Source organism: Hemitrygon akajei, chromosome 2, assembly GCF_048418815.1.
Source record: "Hemitrygon akajei chromosome 2, sHemAka1.3, whole genome shotgun sequence".
NCBI lineage: Eukaryota > Metazoa > Chordata > Chondrichthyes > Myliobatiformes > Dasyatidae > Hemitrygon > Hemitrygon akajei.
The window spans coordinates 210,619,175-210,637,379 of record NC_133125.1 but is presented as its reverse complement, the minus strand read 5'-3'; the positions used below and the strand labels follow the sequence as shown (position 1 = coordinate 210,637,379).

Below are 18,205 nucleotides of genomic sequence, written 5' to 3'. Positions count from 1 at the left end.
CTCATTTACTGTGCTCATTAAAGATCTTTTTGTATGGGCACACTGGAGTACCGTCTCATTAGTTACCCTATCTCTATATGATATTTTCAGCATTCTTCTAAGAAACCACACTTCTGTTGCTTCTAAGTTTCTTTGGAGTTCTGGTGTTATAGTCCATGTTTCGGAAGCATACAGCAAGATTGACCAGATGTAACATTTTAGTAGCCTAAGCCTTCTTGTCATAGAAATGTGTCTGTTGGTAAAAATGGGTTTCAGTTTCTGGAAGTTGGTTTTGGCAATGGCAATTCTTTTTATTTCTACTTTACTTCTAGCATCTTGTGATATAAAGCTACCAAGGTAATTAAAGCCGGTCTTTTGTTCAATCTCTTGGTTACTGATGTACATCTCTGGAGACAGACTGTCCATTGACATCTTCTATAAACCCAATGACTCTCATAACTACTTCGACTATACCTCTTCCCACCCTGCCAAATGTAAAAATGCTATTCCCAATTCCCAGTTCCTCCGTCTCCGCCGCATCTGCTCCCAGGATGAGGCTTTCCATTCCAGGACATCTCAAATGTTCTCTTTCGTTAAGAATCATGGTTTCCCTTCTGCCGTCATTAATGATGCCCTCACCCGCATCTCCTCCATTTCCCACACTTCGGCCCTCACCCCATCCTCCCGTCACCACAACGGGGACCGAGTTCCCCTTGTCCTCACCTATCACCCCACCAGTCTCCAGATCCAGCATATTATCCTCCGCAACTTACGCCACCTTCAACAGGACCCCACCACTAAGCACATCTTTCCCTCTCTACCCCTCTCTGCTTTTTGCAGGGATCGTTCCCTCCGTGACTACCTGGTCCACACGTCCCTCCCCACAGATCTCCCACCTGGTACTTATCCCTGCAAGCGTAAGTGCTACACCTGACCGTACACATCCCCTCTTACCACCATTCAGGGCCCCAAACAGTCCTTCCAGGTGAGGCAACACTTCACTTGTGAGTCTGTTGGGGTCATCTATTGCATCCGATGCTCCCGGTGCGGCCTCCTCTACATCAGCGAGACCCGACGCAGATTGGGGGATCGCTTCGTCGAGCACCTCCGCTCCGTCCACCACAACAGACAGGATCTCCCAGTTGCCACTCACTTCAACTCTGCTTCACATTCCCATTCGGATATGTCCATACATGGCCTCCTCTACTGCCATGATGAGGCCAAACTCAGGTTGGAGGAGCAACACCTCATATACTCTCTGGGTAGTTTTCAGCCCCTGGTATGAACATCGAATTCTCCAACTTCTGGTAATTCCCTCCCTCTCCCTTCCCCCATCCCAGTTTCACTCTGCCTCCTCTTCCAGCTGCCTATCACACCTCTCATGATTCTGCCTTCCTCTACTACCCATAGTGCTTTCCCCTTACATTCCTCCTTCACCTCTCCTGCCTATCCCCTCCCTGCTTCCCCTCCCCTACCCCTTGATCATTCCTCTGATTGGTTTTTCACCTGGCACCTACCAGCCTTCTCCTTCCCACCCTCCCCCCACCTCCTGTATAGGGCCCTGCCCCCTCCCTCTTCAGTCCTGACAAAGGGTCTCGGCCCGAAACGTTGACTGCTCGTTTCCACGGATACTGCCCGACCTGCTGTGTCACATACTTTATCTGGATCTGTTAGTATCGATCCGTCTGCTGATCTTATGTATCCTGTAGAGGAGGTTTTTTAATTCAAGTAATTTCTTTAATTTTCTTGTGCATTTCTTTGCTGTTGTTAATATGGCCTTCTACTTCATTGCATTTTTGATTCAGCCATTCTTCCTTTGCAATATCGCACAATTGTCTGGTCTGTCTGTCCAGCTCTCTGTATTGCCCTTCATTATTCTTCTCTGTTCCATCAGATCTAGAATTTCTTGGATTATCCACCCCTTGTTGGTGTGTTGGATTTCTTGTACTGGGATTATCTCCCCTGCTGATTGCTGTATAGCATATTTAAATCTGTCCCAAATCGGTGTTGTTTCGTTTTCGTTGATGTGTTCTTCTACAGCTGTTTTGAATTGTTGCTTAAGGATGCGATCATTTTTAAGTTCTCCCAACATATACTTCTTTCTCTTTGTTCCACGTTTCAGTTTCTTTGATTTTGTTTTGATGGTAGCTATTACTGGATGGTGATCTGAACCACAGTCTGCTCCTGGGTAGGCTTTAGAATTTGTGATATTATTTCTAAAGCGTTCATTGATGGTAATGAAATCTATTTGATTCCTTGTTCTATCTCCAGGGCTAATCCAAGTACACAGTTTATGCGGATGGTTTTTATACCAAGTATTGGTGATCACTTGGTTGTTTCTGACACACCAATCAGTAAACCTTTCTCCATTTTCATTTTTCTCCCCTAATCCAAAAGGTCCTGTGATGTTATCAACCCTTCCCTGTCCAACTTCGGAGTTAAAATCTCCCATGAATAGTTTTATATCCTGAGATTTACATTGCTCATAAGCACTGTCGAGATCGTCATAAAATTGTCGATATCCTCTTCAGTGATTATGATCAGTGGATCCAAGTCCCGTCACACACTCCTGTCACCTAATTCCCTGATAGGAGATCCAGTATTGCATTCTCTCTACTTGGGACAGCTGCATGTTGAGGAGACTTTCCTGACACATTTGATGATCTCTATCCCACCCAACTGTCTGCGATCTCTCTGTGAACTTGCTCCTCTAAATCCTGCGGACTGTAGGGTGGTGGGTAATATAATCCCATTAACATGGTCATAACTTTCTGATGCCTCAGTTCCACCCATATAGCCTCAGTAGATGAGCCTTCCAGTCTGTCTTGTCTGAGCACTGCAGTAACACTTTTCCCTGGCTGGTAATACCAGATTTCCCCCTTTAATCTCTTGTGCTCTATCATATTTGTCAATTTTGCTCCCATGTTTAAAAACATGTCTAAAACAATGGAACCCAGAACACTGAGCTGCCGGTCCTGCCCCTCCTCCAACCAATGGCTACAATGTCATAATTCCACGTGCTGATCCACGCTTTAAGCTCACCCGCCTTACGTACAATACTTCTTGCATTGAAATGGATGCAACTCAGAACATTCTTCCCACCATACTCAACCTTTCAATTGCTGTCTTTGTACGGAGTGTTAACAGCATCTTTTCCCACAACCACTCCATATCTGCTCTGGCACTTTGGTTCCCATCCCCCTGCAAGACTAGTTTACACCACTCCACCCCACCCCAGCAACCCAGAGCAGTACCAGCAAATCTTCCCACTTGCAAACAAAACATACAAACTGTTATATTCTATGCTTCAGCCTGTGAATGCAATCATGCCACATGACTTTTCCACCTTTGTGAGAACACATCACCCTGAACTCCTTCAACCTCCTGAATACCTCCTATTACACCGAGACTGACTCATTTTCAAAAAGCTGTTTATACTAAACCTCTCAGTCTAGTAACACAAGATCTTACCTTCATGGCCACATATCCTCTTCCACACTGAAAACAGAAAGAACAGACAAGACTGAAGTAATCTCTCGTGGATTTAGTGTGCAATTAATTTCACAGGAAACAGCTTTAGATACATAATCAGCTCCTAATTCTGTGTCACAACTTGTAGGTCAGAAGGTAAATGTTTATCCTCAAGGACCACGTCAGTAACTTTCCCAGAGTCTCAGTCTCCAGCATTACCATTTCCCACGGGGTGGAAGATACAAAAGCCTGAAGCAGTCTAAAGGACAGCTTCTACCCTGCTCTGATAAGACTATTGAATGGTTTCCTCATACAATCAGATGCACTCTTGATCTGACAATCTACCTCAATATGATCTTGCTCCTTATCATTTCCCTACACTGCACCTGCTCTGGAGCTGTTACACTTTCTCTGCATGTTGTTGTTTTACCTCGTTCTATCAGTGCACGGTGTCATTAATTAATCTGTACAAACAGCACATGTCACATACCCCGTGACCGGGTTACCAAAACAGCAGAAATGGAACAATATGTTGGAGTCTGGTATTACTGTAAACTGAGTAATACAGTACTATAAAATGCAAATATATAAAAAACAGGTTAGCAATGATATATTCTGTGTGTATATATACATACATACATACATACAGAAGTGTGGAAATATAAATCGAAACCAAGCTCAATCGAAGTCTAGGGGTAAATGAATAGTCTTATGATGGTGCAGAGTTCAGTTTAGTTCAGTTCAATGCTCTGTGGAGTGGAGGTGGGGAGGTGGATGGGGAGAGAGGTGGGGAGGAGAGGGAGAGTGGAGGGACAGTAAAAAGTGGGAGTGGGAGAGAGTGGAGGATGGAGGAGAGAGAGATGGGTGTGAGAGATGAGGGGAGAGAGGTGGGGGTTGTGGTGGGGGGAAAGATGGGGAGATGGTTGGGGGAGAGAGGTAGGGGCAAAGATGGGGAGAGACATGGGATGTGGGGTGGGGGGAGAGAAGGCTCGAGAGGGGGTGCGAGATGGGAAGGAGACTGGGAATGGGGGTTGTAGAGAGATGGCAGGGAGAGAGGAGGGGAAGTAGGAGTGCGAGGGAAGGGAGAGCTAGAGTGGGGGCAGAAAGGGGAATGCTGAGAGGGGGAAAGGGAGAAACACAGAAAGATAGGAGGGGAGAGGGAGAGTTAGTGGGGATAGAGACAGAGGGGAGGGGGAGAGAAATGGGGAGGAGAGATTGGGGAGAAAGAGAGGAGGGCACAGAGGGTGTGGGTGAGGGACAGAGAGAGAGGTGAGAGGGGTGGGGAAGATTGGGATAGTGGATAGAGAGAGAAGGTAGAGAGGGAGTGGATAAAGAGAGAGGAGAGGGTGTAAAGAAGGCAGGGGGTGTTGGAGATGGGGAGAGAATGGCTTGAGGTTTGGGAGAGAGGGGGGAGAGGGGCAGAGAGAAAGCAAGGGTGGGGGAGATGGGCTGGGGAGAAAAGGGGGAATAAGAGAGGAGGTAAGAAAGGAGTGGGAAGAGGGATATAAGGGAGAGAGGGTGGTGATGTAGAGAGAGCTCAGGGGTTAGAGGGCATGGGCATTAGGAAGAGGGGAATAGATATCGGGGATAGAGAGCGGGGAGACAGGAAAGAGAGAGGTGGGGAGAAAGAGGGTGTAGAGGAAAGGTGTAGAGGGTTAGAGAGGCTGGTAAAAAAGGGGGTTAGAGAGGGGGTAGAGAGAAAGAGGGAGAGGGGTAGAGAGAGGGGAGAGATGGTAGAAAGAGGGGTTGAGAGAGAGTTAGGGAGAGCGGTTTACAGACAGATGGTTAGGGACACAATGTAGAGGGGGGTTACATAGAGGGGGTAGAGAGAGAGGGGTAGAAAGACAGTAGAGAGGGAGGGATTAGAGGGTTTAGAGAGTGGGTAGATGGAGACAGTGGGTAGACAGAGGGAGTAGACAGAGAGAGGGTGAAAGAGAGGGGGTAGAGAGAGGGTAGAAAGGGAGAGAGAGAAGGAGTAGACGGAGAGGTGGGTAGAAGGAGAGAAGGTAGTAGAAGGACAGAGAAGGTAGGGAGAGGGAGGTTAGAGAGGGTGAGGATAGAGAGTGGATTAGGGAGAGTAGGGTAGAGAGAGGGTAGAGATGGGTTAGGGAGAGTGTTAGATAGACAGGGTGTAGAGAGGTGACAGAGAAAGAGAGGGGGTAGAGAAAGGGGTTAGAAAGTGGCAGGGGTAGAGAGGGGTTGGTAGTCTGTGGGTAGTGGTGGGTAAAGAGTTGGTTTTGAGTGAGGGTTTTGGGGGTTAGAGGGAGGATTGTGGAGAGAGTGGGGGCTTAGAGCGGTTTAGAGGTGAGCGGTGAGAGATGAGGTGAGGGGGAGTGCCGGAGGTGAGGGGGAGTGTGGCAGGAGGAGGGGCAGTGTGGGAGATGAGGAGGAGCGGGGAGGTGAGGAGGAGTGTGGGGGTTGACGGGTGAGTTGGGGAGATGAAGGCGGAGTGCCGGAGGTGAGGGAGGAGTGTGGTTGTTGAGGGTGAGTGTGGGAGGTGAGGGGGGAGTGTTGAGGTGAGGGGGAGTGTGGGAGGTGAGGGGTGAGTGTGGGATGTGAGGGAAAGTGTGGGAGGTGAAGGGGGAGTATGGGAGGTGAGGGGTGGAGTGTCGAGATGAGGGGGAGTGGGGGAGTTGAGTGTGAGTGTAGGAAGTGAGGGGGAGTGTGGGATGTGAGGGGGAGTGTGTGAGGTGAGGGGGAGTGTGGGATGTGAGGGGGAGTGTGGGAGGTGAGGGAGAGTGTGGGAGGTGAACGGGAGTGTGACAGGTGAGAGAGGCGTGGAGCAGGTGAGGTTGTGTGGGAGGTGAGTGGGCAGTGTGGGAGGGGATGTGGAGAGGGGAAGTGGGGAAGAGTGGGAGGTGAGGTAGATTTGGCGGGTTTCGAGGTGAGAGGGAGTGTGGGAGGTGAGTGTTAGAGGTGAGGGGTGAGTATGGGAGGAGTGAGGGAGTGTAGGATGTGAGGGAGAGTGTGGGAGGTGATGGGGAGTGCCGGAGGTGAGGGAGGAGTGTGCTAGGTGAAGGGGAGTATGGGAGGTAGGGGTGGAGTGTCGAGATGTGGGGTAGTGCGGGAGTTGAAGGGGTGTTTGGAGGTGAGGGGTGAGTTTGGGAGGTGAGGGGGAGTGTGGCAGGAGAAGGGGAGTGTGGGAGATGAGGGGGAGTGTGGGATGTGAGGGCCAGTTTGGGAGGTGGGGAGGAGTGTGGGAGGCGAGGGGGAGTGTGGGATGTGAGGGGGAGTTTGGGAGTGGAGCGGGGATTGTGCAAGGAGAGGGAAGGTGAGTGAGGGAGGTGAGAGGTGAGTGTGGGAGCTGAGGGGTGGGTTTGGGAGCTAAGGGAGGGGTGTGGTATTTGAGGGTGAGTGTGGTATGAGGGGGAGTGTGGGATCTCTGGGGAGAGATTGGGAGGTGACGGGGAGTGTGGGATGTCTGGGGTGAGTTTGGGAGGTGAGGGGGAGAGTGGGATGTCTGGGGTGAGTTTGGGAGGTGGGGGGAGTGTGGCAGGAGAGGGAGAAAGGGGAGGTAAGGGGGAGTGAGGGTGAGGGTTGAGTGTGGGAGGTGAGGGGTGAGTGTGGGAGGTGGGTGGGTGTGGGAGCTGAGGGAGGATTATGGTATATGAGGGGGAGTGTGGGAGGTGAGGGAGAGTGTGGGAGGTGACGGGGGAGTTTGGGAGGTGAACGTGAGTGTGACAGGTGAGAGAGGCGTGGAGGGGGTGAGGGTTGCGTGGGAGGTGAGCGGGGAGTGTGGGAGGGGATGTGGAGAGGGGAAGTGTGGGGAAGAGTGGGAGGTGAGGCAGATTTGGCGGGTTTCGAGGTGTGGGAGGTGAAGAGGTGAATGTTAGAGGTGAGGGGTGAGTGTGGGATGTGAGGGGGGTGTGGGAGGTGAGGGGGAGTGCCGGAGGTGAGGGAGGAGTGTGCTAGGTGAAGGGGGAGTATGGGAGGTATGGGTGGAGTGTCGAGATGAGGGGTAGTGCGTGAGTTGAAGGGGTGTTTGGAAGTGAGGGGTGAGTGTGGGATGAGGGGGAGTGTGGGAGGTGAGGGGGAGTTTGGGAGGTGAGGGGGAGTGTGGCAGGATGTGGAGAAAGGGGAGGTAAGGGGGAGTGAGGGTGAAGGTTGAGTGCGGGAGGTGAGGGAGGAGTGGGGGAGGTGAGGGGTGGGTGTGGGAGCTGAGGGAGGGTTGTGGTATTTGAGGGGGCAGTGTGGGAGGTGAGGGGGAGCGGGGAGGTGAGGAGGAGTGCGGGGGTTGACGGGTGAGTTGGGAGGTGAAGGCGGAGTGCCGGAGGTGAGGGAGGAGTGTGCTAGGTGAAGGGGGAGTATGGGAGGTGAGAGGTGGAGTGTTGAGATGAGGGGGAGGGGGAGTTGAGGGTTGTGTGTGTGGAAGATGAGGGGGGAGTGTGGGAGGTGAGGGGTGAGTGTGGGCTGTGAGGGGGAGTGTGGGAGGTGTGGGAGGTGACGGGGGAGTTTGGGAGGTGAACGGGAGTGTGACAGGTGAAAGAGGCGTGGAGGGGGTGAGGGTTGCGTGGGAGGTGAGCGGGGAGTGTGGGAGGGGATGTGGAGAGGGGAAGAGTGGGGAAGAGTGGGAGGCAAGGTAGATTTGGCGGGTTTCGAGGTGAGAGGGAGTGTGGGAGGTGAGAGGTGAGTGTTAGAGGTGAGGGGTGAGTGTGCTAGGTGAAGGGGGAGTATGGGAGGTAGGGGTGGAGTGTCAAGATGAGGGGTAGTGTGGGAGTTGAAGTGGTGTTTGGAGGTGAGGGGTGAGTGTGGGATGAGGGGGAGTGTGGGATGTCTGGGGTGAGATTGGGAGGTGACGGGGAGTGTGGCAGGAGAAGGGGAGTGCAGGAGATGAGGGGGAGTTTGGGAGGTGAGGGGTGGAGTGTTGAGGAGGGGGAGTGGGGGAGGTGAGGGGGAGCGGGGCAGGAATGGGGGGAGATTGGGATGTGAGGGGGCAGTGTGGGAGGTGAGGGGTGAATGGGGTAGGTGAGAGGGAGTATGGGATTTGAGGAGGAGTGTGGGAGGTGAGGGTAGTGCTGGAGGTGAGGGAGGAGTGTGCTAGGTGAAGGGGGAGTATGGGAGGTGAGGGTTGGAGTGTCGAGATGAGGGGGAGTTGAGGGGGTGTTTGGAGCTGAGGGGGAGTGAGGGGGAGTGTGGGATGTCTGGGGTGTGTTTGGGAGGTGAGGGGGAGTGTGGGGTGTGAGGGGGAGTTTGGGAGGTGAGGGGGAGTGTGGCAGGAGAGGTGGAGAGGGGAGGAAAGGAGGAGTGAGGGAGTTGAAGTGTGAGTGTGGGAGCTGAGGGAGGGGTGTGGTATTTGAGGGTGTGTGGGAGGTGAGGGGGAGTGTGGGATGTGACAGAGGGTGTGTGAGGTGAGGGGGAGTGCCAGAGGTGAGGGTGGAGTGGTGGAAGATGAGGTGGGAGTATGGGAGGTGAGGGGTGGAGTGTCGAGATGAGGGGGAGTGGGGGAGTTGAGGGGCTGTGTTGAGGTGAGTGATGAGTGTGTAAGGTGAGTGGGAGTGTGGGAGGTGTGGGCGGAGTATCAGAGGTGAGGGGGAGTGCCGGTGGTTAGGGAGGTGAAAGGTGAGTGTGCAGGGAGAGGGGGGTATGGGAAGTGATGGGGTGCGGGGGAGGTGAGGGGGAGCGGGGCAGGAGTGGGGGGAGAATGGGAGGTGAGGCGGCAGTGTAGGAGGTGAGGGGGAGCAGGGGAGGTGAGGTGAGTGAGACTGAATGAGGTGAAAGTATAGAGGGGGAGGTGAGGGGAAAGTGAGGAGGTGACTTTAGAGTCCAGAAGATGAGGTGAGGGTTGAGTGGTGGATGTGAGGGAGAGTGGGGGTGGTGAGGGAGAGTGGGGTAGGTGAGGGAGAGTTGGGAATTTTAGCGGAAGTGCCGTAGGTGAGGGTGGAGTGGGTGGAGATGAGGTGGGAATGGGGGAGGTGAGGGGGTTGGGTGGAAGGTGATGGGGAGGATGGGGAGTGTGGGTGGTGAGAGAGGAGTGTGGGGGTGAGAGGGTGTGTGGGAGGTGAGAGGGAGTAGGGGAGAGAGGGAGAGTGTGGGAGGTGAAGGGGAATACCGGAGGTGAGGGAGAGTGCCAGTGGAGAGGGAGGAGTGTGCCAGGTGAAGGGGGAGTCTGGGGGGAGAGGGATTGAGTGTCGAGATGAGGGGGGTGGTGTTGAAGGGGTGTATGGAGGTGAGTGTTGTGTGTGGAAGGTGGGGTGGAGTGTGGGAGGTGAGGGAGGAGTGTGTTAGTGAGGGGAAATGTCGAGGTGAGGGGTGAGTGTGGGAGGTGAGAGGGAGTGTGGGATGTGAGGGGGTGTATGGGAGGTGAGGGGGAGTGTGGTGGTTGAGGGGTGAGTGTGGGAGGTGAGGGCAGAGTGCCGGAGTTGAGGGAGGTGAGGGGTGGAGTGTTGTAATGAGGGGGAGTGTGGAGGTGAGTGGTGTGTGTGGAAGGTGAGGGGGAGTGTGGGAGGTGAGCGGCGAGTATGGGGGGAGGGGAGAGGGTATCTGAGGGGAACGGTGGGAGGTGGGATTTGAGGGGTTAGTGGGGAAGGTGAGAGGGCATTGGGGATGTGAGTGGGCGTGTGGGAGGTGAGGTGGAGTGTGGGTAGTTGGGGGAGTGTGGGAGGTGAGTGGGATTGTGGCAGGAGAGGGGGAGAGGGGAGGAAAGGAGTGAGGGAGTTGAGGGGTGGGTGTGGGAGCTGAGGGAGGGGTGTGGTATTTGAGGGTGTGTGCGAGGTGAGGGGGAGTGCCAGAGGTGAGGGTGGAGTGGTGGGAGATGAACTGGGAATGGGGGAGGTGAGGGGGAGGGTGGGGTTTGAGGGGTGATTTGGGGAGGAGAGGATGAGTGTATGAGGTGAGCATTGAGTGGGGGAGGTGAATGGGGAGTGGGAGATGTGAGGGGCGAGTGTGGGATGTGAGGGGAGAGTGGGGGTGGTGAGGGAGAGTGGGGTAGGTGAGGGAGAGTTGGGCATTTGAGCGGCAGTGCCGGAGGAAAGGGTGGAGTGGGTGGAGATGAGGTGGGAATGGGGGAGGTGAGGGGGAGTGTGAGAAGTGAGGGGGAGTTTGGGAGGTGGGGAGGAGTGTGGCAGGAGAGGGGTTGTGGGAGGTGAGGGGGAGTTTGAGAGGTGAGGAGGAGTGTGGGAGGTGAGGGGGAGTGTGCGATGTGAGGGTGAGTTTGGGAGGTGAGGGGGAGTGTTGCAGGAGAAGAGGATTGTGGGAGATGAGGGGGAGTGTGGGATGTGAGGGGCAGTGTGGGAGGTGAGGGGGAGCGGGGAGGTGAGGAGGAGTGTGGGGGTTGACGGGTGAGTTGGGGATGTGAAGGCGGAGTGCCAGAGGTGAGGGAAGAGTGTGCTAGGTGAAGGGGGAGTATGGGAGGTGAGAGGTGGCGTGTCGAGATGAGGGGGAGTGGGAGAGTTGAGGAGGGTGTGTGGAGGTGAGGGGTGTGTGTGTGGAAGGTGAGGGGGGAGTGTGGGAGGTGAGGGAGGAGTGTGGTTGTTGAGGGAGAGTGTGGGAGGTGAGGGGAGAGTGTGGGAGGTGAGCGGGATTGTGGGATGTGAGGGGGAGTGTGGGAGGTGAGGGAGAGTTTGGGAGGTGAGGGGGAGTGTTGCAGGAGAAGAGGATTGTGGGAGATGAGGGGGAGTGTGGGATGTGAGGGGCAGTGTGGGAGGTGAGGGGGAGCGGGGAGGTGAGGAGGAGTGTGGGGGTTGACGGGTGAGTTGGGGATGTGAAGGCGGAGTGCCAGAGATGAGGGAAGAGTGTGCTAGGTGAAGGGGGAGTATGGGAGGTGAGAGGTGGCGTGTCGAGATGAGGGGGAGTGGGAGAGTTGAGGAGGGTGTGTGGAGGTGAGGGGTGTGTGTGTGGAAGGTGAGGGGGGAGTGTGGGAGGTGAGGGGAGAGTGTGGGAGGTGAGCGGGATTGTGGGATGTGAGCGGGAGTGTGGGAGGTGAGGGAGAGTGTGGGAGGTGACGGGGGAGTTTGGGAGGTGAATGGGAGTGCGACAGGTGAGAGAGGCGTGGAGGAGGTGAGGGTTGTGTGGGAGGTGAGCGGGGATTGTTCAAGGAAAGGGGGAGAGGGGAGGTAAGGGGGAGTGAGGGCAGTGAGGGGTGAGTGTGGGAGTTGAGTGGTGAGTGTGGGAGGTGAGGGGTGGGTTTGGGAGCTGAGGGAGGGGTGTGGTATTTGAGGTGAGTAGGGAGGTGAGGAGGATTGGGGAGGTGAGGGGATTGGGGAGGTGAGGGGATCGGGGAGGTGAGGGGGAGTGTGCTAGGTGAACGGGGATTATGGGAGGTGGAGTGTCGAGATGAGGGTGAGTGGAGGGGGTGTGTGGAGGTGAGGGGTGTGTGTGGAAGATGAGAGGGGAGTGTAGGAGGAGTGTGGTAGTTCAGGGTGAGTGAGAGAGGTGAGGGGGAGTGCCGGAGGTGAGGGAGGAGTGTGGGAGGTGAAGGGGGAGTATGGGAGGTGAGGGGGAGTGTGGGGGTTGAGGGGTGAGTGCAAGTGTGGGAGGTGAGGGGTGGAGTGTCGATGAGGGGGAGTGGGGGAGTTGAGGGGCTGTGTTGTGGTGAGTGATGAGTGTGTAAGGTGAGGGGGAGTGGTGGAGGTGGGGGGAGCGGGGAGGTGAGGAGGAGTATGGGGGTTGAGGGGTGAGTTGGGGTGGAGGGGGGAGTGTGGGGGTTAAGGGGTGTTGGGCAGGTGAGTGGGAGTGTGGGAGGTGAGGGCAGAGTATCAGAGGTGAGGGGGAGTGCCGGTGGTGAAGGAGGTGAAAGGGGAGTGTGCTAGGAGAGGGGGGTATGGGAAGTGACAGGGTTCGGGGGAGGTGAGGGGGAGCAGGGCAGGAGTGGGGGAGTATGGGAGGTGAGGGGGCAGTGTGGGAGGTGAGGGGGAGCAGGGGAGGTGAGGGGGAGTGTGTGAGGTGAATGAGACTGAATGAGGTGAAAGTATAGAGGGGGAGGTGAGGGGGAATTGAGGAGGTGACTTTAGAGTCCAGAAGATGAGGTGAGGGTTGAGTGGGGGAGGTGAGGGTGAGTAAGGAAAGTGAGGGGAGTGTGGTAGGCGGAGTGGTAGATGTGAGGGAGAGTGGGGTAGGTGAGGGAGAGTCGGGAATTTGAGCAGGAGTGCCGGAGGTAAGGGTGGAGTGGGGGGAGATGAGGTGGGAATGGGGGAGGTGAGGGGGAGTGTGGGAGGTGAGAGAGGAGTGTGAGAGGTGAGGGGGTTGGGTGGGAGGTGATGGGGAGTGCGGGAGGTGAGGGGTTGAGTGTCTAGATGAGGGGGAGTGTCGAGATGAGGGGCAGTGGCGGAGTTGAGGGAGTGTGGTGGTGAGGGGTGTGTGGTTGAGGGGTGAATGGGGTAGGTGAGAGGGAGTGTGGGATTTGAGGAGGAGTGTGGGAGGTGAGGGTAGTGCTGGATTTGAGGGAGGAGTGCCGGAGGTGAAGGAGGAGTGTGCTAGGTGAAGGGGGAGTATGGGAGGTGAGGTTTGGAGTGTCGAGATGAGTGGGAGTTGAGGGGGTGTTTGGGAAGTAAGGGGGAGTGTGGGAGGTGAGGGGGAGTGAGGGAGGTGAGGGGAAGTTTGGGAGGTGAGGGGGAGTGTGGCAGGAGAGGGGGAGAGGGGAGGAAAGGTGGAGTGAGGGAGTTGAAGGGTGAGTGTGGGAGGTGAGTGGTGGGTGTGGGAGCTGAAGGAGGGGTGGAGTGTTGAAATGAGAGGGAGTGTGGAGATGAGTGGTGTGTGTGGAAGGTGAGGGGGAGTGTGGGAGGTGGGATTTGAGGGGTTAGTGGGGAAGGTGAGAGGGCATTGGGGATGTGAGTGGGCGTGTGGGAGGTGAGGTGGAGTGTGGGTAGTTGGGGGAGTGTGGGAGGTGAGTGGGATTGTGGCAGGAGAGGGGGAGAGGGGAGGAAAGTAGTGAGGGAGTTCAGGGGTGAGTGTGGGAGGTGAGGGTGGAGTGGTGGGAGATGAAGTGGGAATGGGAAGGTGAGGGGGAGGGTGGGGTTTGAGGGGTGATTTGGGGAGGAGAGGGTGAGTGTATGAGGTGAGCATTGAGTGGGGGAGGTGAATGGGGAGTGGGGGATGTGAGGGGCGAGTGTGGGATGTGAGGGGAGAGTGGTAGGTGGAGTGCTGGATGTGAGCGAGAGTGGGGGTGGTGAGGGAGAGTGGGGTAGGTGAGGGAGAGTTGGGAATTTGAGCGGAAGTGCCGTAGGTGAGGGTGGAGTGGGTGGAGATGAGGTGGGAATGGGGGAGGTGAGGGGAAGTGTGAGAAGTGAGGGGGAGTTTGGGAGGTGAGGAGGAGTGTGGCAGGAGAGGGAGAGGGGAGGTAAGGGGGAGTGAGGGAGGTGACGGTTGAGTATGGGAGTTGAGGGGTGACTGTGGGAGGTGAGGGGTGGGTGTGTGAGCTGAGGGAGGGGTGTGTTATTTGAGGGTGTGTAGGAGGTGAGGGGGAGTGTGGGATGTGAAGGAGTGTGTGTGAGGTGAGGTGGAGTGCCGGATGTGAGGGTGGAGTGGGTGGAGATGAGGTGGGAATGGGGGAGGTGAGGGGGAGTGTGGGATGTGAAGGAGTGTGTGTGAGGTGAGGTGGAGTGCTGGATGTGAGGGTGGAGTGGGAGGAGATGAGGTGGGAATGGGGGAGGTGAGGGGGAGTGTGGGAGGTGAGCTGCGAGTCTGGGGGGAGGGGTGAGAGTTTGTGAGGGGAACGGTGGGAGGTGGGATTTGAGGGGTTAGTGGGGAAGGTGAGAGGGCATTGGGGATGTGAGTGGGAGTGTGGGAGGTGAGGGGGAGTGTGGGTAGTTGGGGGAGTGTGGGAGTTGAGGGGGAGTGTGGCAGGAGAGGGGGAGAGGGGAGGAAAGAAGCAGTGAGGGAGTTGAGGGATGAGTGTGGGAGGTGAGGGGTGGGTGTGGGAGCTGAGGGAGGGGTGTGGTATTTGAGGGTGTGTGCGAGGTGAGGGCGAGTGCCAGAGGTGAGGGTGGAGTGGTGGGAGATGAAGTGGGAATGGGGGAGGTGACAGGGAGTGGGGGAGGTAAGGAGGAGGGTGGGGTTTGAGGGGTGATTCGGGGAGGAGAGGGTGAGTGTATGAGGCGAGCATTGTGTGGGGGAGGTGAGCAGGAATGTGGGAGGGGAGGGTGCGAGGGGAGGTAAGGGGGAGTGAGGGAGGTGAGGGTTGAGTGTGGGAGGTGAAGTGTGAGTTGGTTAGGTATGAGGGAGTGTGGGAGGCGAGTGGTGAAGTGTGAGTAGGTAAGGTATAGGGATAGTGGGACGTGAGGGAGAGTGTAGAATGTGAGGGGGAGTGCTGGAGGAGAAGGATGTGTGCCGGAGGTGAGTAGGGAGTATGGGAGGTGAGGGGTGGAGTGTCGAGTTGAGGAAGAGTGTGGTAGTTGAGGGTCAGTGTGGGTGGTGAGGGGGTAATGTGAGTTGTGAGGGGGAGTGTGGGAGGTGAGGGTGAGTGTGACAGGTGAGGGAGGAGTAGAGGAGGTGAGGGGGCATAGGGAAGAGAGGGAAAGGGGATGTGAGGGAGAGTGTGGGAGGTGAGGGGGAGTGCCGAAGGTGAGGGAGGAGTGTGCTAGGTGAGAGGGGAGTATGAGAGGTGAGGGGTGGAGTGTTGAGGTGAGGGTGAGTGGGGGAGTTGAGGGAGGAGTGTGCTAGGTGAAGGGGGAGCATGGGAGGTGAGGGGTGGAGTGTCGAGATGAGGGGGAGTGGAGAAGTTGAGGGGTGAGTGTGAAAGGTGAGAGGGGAGTGAGGGAGGAGTGCCATAGTTGATGGTGAGTTTGGGAGATGAGGGGTTGTGTGGCAGATGAGGAGGAGTGTGGCAGGTGATGGAGGAGTGGGGAAGGTGAGGGAGGAGTGGGGAAGGTGAGGTGGAGTGTGGGATGTTAGGGGGAGTGTGGGAGATGAGGGGGAGTAGAGGAGAGAGGGAAAGGGGAGGTGAGGGAGAGTGTGGGAGGTGAGGGGGAGTGCCGGAGGTGAGGTAGGAGTGTGCTAGGTGAGATGCGAGCATGGGAGGTGAGGGGTGGAGTCGAGCTGGGGGTGGAGTGGGGGCGTTAATGGGGTGTGTGCAGGTGAGGAGTGAGTGTGCGAGGTGAGGGTGTGTGTTGCAGGTGAGGAGGAGTGTGGCAGGTGAGGGAGGAGTGGGGAAGACGAGGGGGAGTGTGGGAGATGAAGGGGAGAGGAGAGAGAGGGGAAGGGCAGGTGAGGTGGAGTGTGGGATGTTAGGGGGAGTGTGGGAGATGAGGGGGAGTAGAGGAGAGAGGGAAAGGGGAGGTGAGGGAGAGTGTGGGAGGTGAGGGGGAGTGCCGGAGGTGAGGTAGGAGTGTGCTAGGTGAGATGCGAGCATGGGAGGTGAGGGGTGGAGTCGAGCTGGGGGTGGAGTGGGGGCGTTAATGGGGTGTGTGCAGGTGAGGAGTGAGTGTGCGAGGTGAGGGTGTGTGTTGCAGGTGAGGAGGAGTGTGGCAGGTGAGGGAGGAGTGGGGAAGACGAGGGGGAGTGTGGGAGATGAAGGGGAGAGGAGAGAGAGGGGAAGGGCAGGTGAGGGGGAGTGGGGGAGTTGAGGGGCTGTGTTGAGGTGAGTGATGAGTGTGTAAGGTGAGGGGGAGTGGTGGAGGTGGGGGAGCAGGGAGGTGAGGAGGAGTGTGGGGGTTGAGGGGTGAGTTGGGGTGGAGAGGGGGCGTGTGGGGGTTAAGGGGTGAGTTGGGGAGGTGAGTGGGAGTGTGGGAGGTGAGGGCGGAGTATCAGAGGTGAGGGGGAGTGCCTGTGGTGAGTGAGGTGAAAGGGGAGTGTGCTAGGAGAGGGGGGTATGGGAAGTGATGGGGTGCGGGGGAGGTGAGGGGGAGCGGGGCAGGAGTGGGGGAGTATAGGAGGTGAGGGGGCAGTGTGGGAGGTGAGGGGGAGCAGGGGAGGTGAGGGGGAGTGTGTGAGGTGAGTGAGACTGAATGAGGTGAAAGTATAGAGGGGTAGGGGAGGGGGATTTGAGGAGGTGACTTCAGAGTCCAGAAGATGTGAGGGTTGAGTGGGGGAGGTGAATGGGGAGTGGGGGATGTGAGGGGCGAGTGTGGGATGTGAGGGTGAGTGAGGAAAGTGAGGGGAGTGTGGTAGGCGGCGTGGTGGATGTGAGGGAGAGTGGGGGTGGTGAGGGAGAGTGGGGTAGGTGAGGGAGAGTCGTGAATTTGAGCAGGAGTGCCGGAGGTGAGGGTGGAGTGGGGGGAGATGAGGTGGGAATGGGGGAGGTGAGGGGGAGTGTGGGAGGTGAGAGAGGAGTGTGAGAGGTGAGGGGGGAGTATGGGAGATGAGGGGTGGAGTGTCAAGATGAGGGGGAGTGTCGAGATGAGGGGCAGTGGGGGAGTTGAAGGAGTGTGGTGGTGAGGGGTGAGTGTGGTTGAGGGGTGAATGGGGTAGGTGAGAGGGAGTGTGGGATTTGAGGAGGAGTGTGGGAGGTGAGGGTAGTGCTGGATTTGAGGGAGGAGTGTGCTAGGTGAAGGGGGAGTATGGGAGGTGAGGGTTGGAGTGTTGAGATGAGGGGGAGTTTGGGAAGTGAGGGGGAGTGTGGGAGGTGAGGGGAAGTTTGGGAGGTGAGGGGGAGTGTGGCAGGAGGGGGAGAGGGGAGGAAAGGAGGAGTGAGGGAGTTGAAGGGTGAGTGTGGGTGAGTGTTGGGTGTGGGAGCTGAGGGAGGGGTGTGGTATTTGAGGGTGTGTGGGAGGTGAGGGGGAGTGTGGGATGTGTGGAGGGTGTACGAGGTGAGGGAGAGTGCCGGAGGTGAGGGTGGAGTGGGTGGAGATGAGGTGGGAATGGGGGAGGTGAGGGGGTTGGGTGGAAGGTGATGGGGAGTGTGGGAGGTGAGGGGGAGTGCCGGAGGTGAGGGAGGAGTGTGGTAGTTGAGGGTGAGTGTGGGAGGTGAGGGAGAATGGGGGTTGTGAGCGGCTACTTGGGAGGTGAGGTGGAGTGCGGCAGGTGAGGGAGGTGTGGAGGAGGTGAGGGGTGTGTGGTAGGTGAGCGGGGAGTGTGGGAGTTGAGGGGTGAGTGTCGGAGGTGAACTGTGAGTGGGGGAGGTGACAAGGAGTATGGGATGTGAGGGGGAGTGTGGGTGGTGAGTGGGAGAAGGGGAGAGAGGGAAAGGGGAGATGAGGAGTGAGTGTGGGAGGTAAGGGAGGAGTGTGGTAGTTGAGGGTGAGTGTGGGAGGTGAGGGAGAGTGGGCGTTGTGAGCGGGTGCTTGGGAGGTGAGGTGGAGTGCGGCAGGTGAGGGAGGTGTGGAGGAGGTGAAGTGTGTGTGGGAGGTGAGCGGGAAGTGTGGGAGTTGAGGGGTGAGTGTGGGAGGTGAACTGTGAGTGGGGGAGGTGACAGGGAGTGTGGAATGTGAGGGGGAGTGTGGGTGGTGAGTGGGAGTAGGGGAGAGAGGGAAAGGGGAGTTGAGGGTGAGTGTGGGAGGGGAGGGAGGATGGCCGGAGTTGAGGGAGGAGTGTGCTAGGTGAGGGGGGTGAATGGGAGGTGTGGGGTGGAGTGTCGAGCTGGGGGTGCAGTGGGGGAGTTAATGGGGTGTGTGGAGGTGAGGAGTGAGTGTGGGAGGTGAGAGGTGAGTGTGGGAGATAAGGGAGGAGTGGGGAGATGAGTGTGAGTGTGGGAGGTTAAGGGGGTGTGTTGGATGTGAGAGGGAATATGGGAGGTGCGGAAGGGAGTGTGGGCGTTGAGGGGGAGAGGGGTAAGTGACGGTCGAGTGGGGGAGATGAGGGTGGAGTACGGGAGGTGAAGGGGGAGTATGGGAGGTGGGGGGTGTCGGGGAGTGTCGAGATGAGGGGGAGAGGAGGAGTTAAGGGG

The 18,205-nt window shown here is 56.9% G+C and overlaps 1 protein-coding gene and 1 long non-coding RNA gene across 4 annotated transcripts in view; one reads left to right on the top strand and one right to left on the bottom strand.

The window, feature by feature from the left end:
- LOC140720435 (butyrophilin subfamily 3 member A3-like) overlaps positions 1–18,205 on the bottom strand; it is a 774,879-nt gene that overhangs the window by 684,423 nt on the left and 72,251 nt on the right. For 2 of the 3 annotated variants that reach the window (XM_073035297.1, XM_073035289.1), the window contains exon 7: positions 3,451–3,477. The exons of the other annotated variant lie outside the window; for it this stretch is intronic. In XM_073035297.1, the coding sequence (XP_072891398.1) occupies positions 3,451–3,477 (27 nt within the window). The remainder of the gene's footprint in view (positions 1–3,450; positions 3,478–18,205) is intronic. 3 annotated transcript variants of the gene reach the window in all.
- LOC140720484 (uncharacterized) overlaps positions 1–18,205 on the top strand; it is a 736,320-nt gene that overhangs the window by 683,321 nt on the left and 34,794 nt on the right. The window lies entirely within an intron of this gene.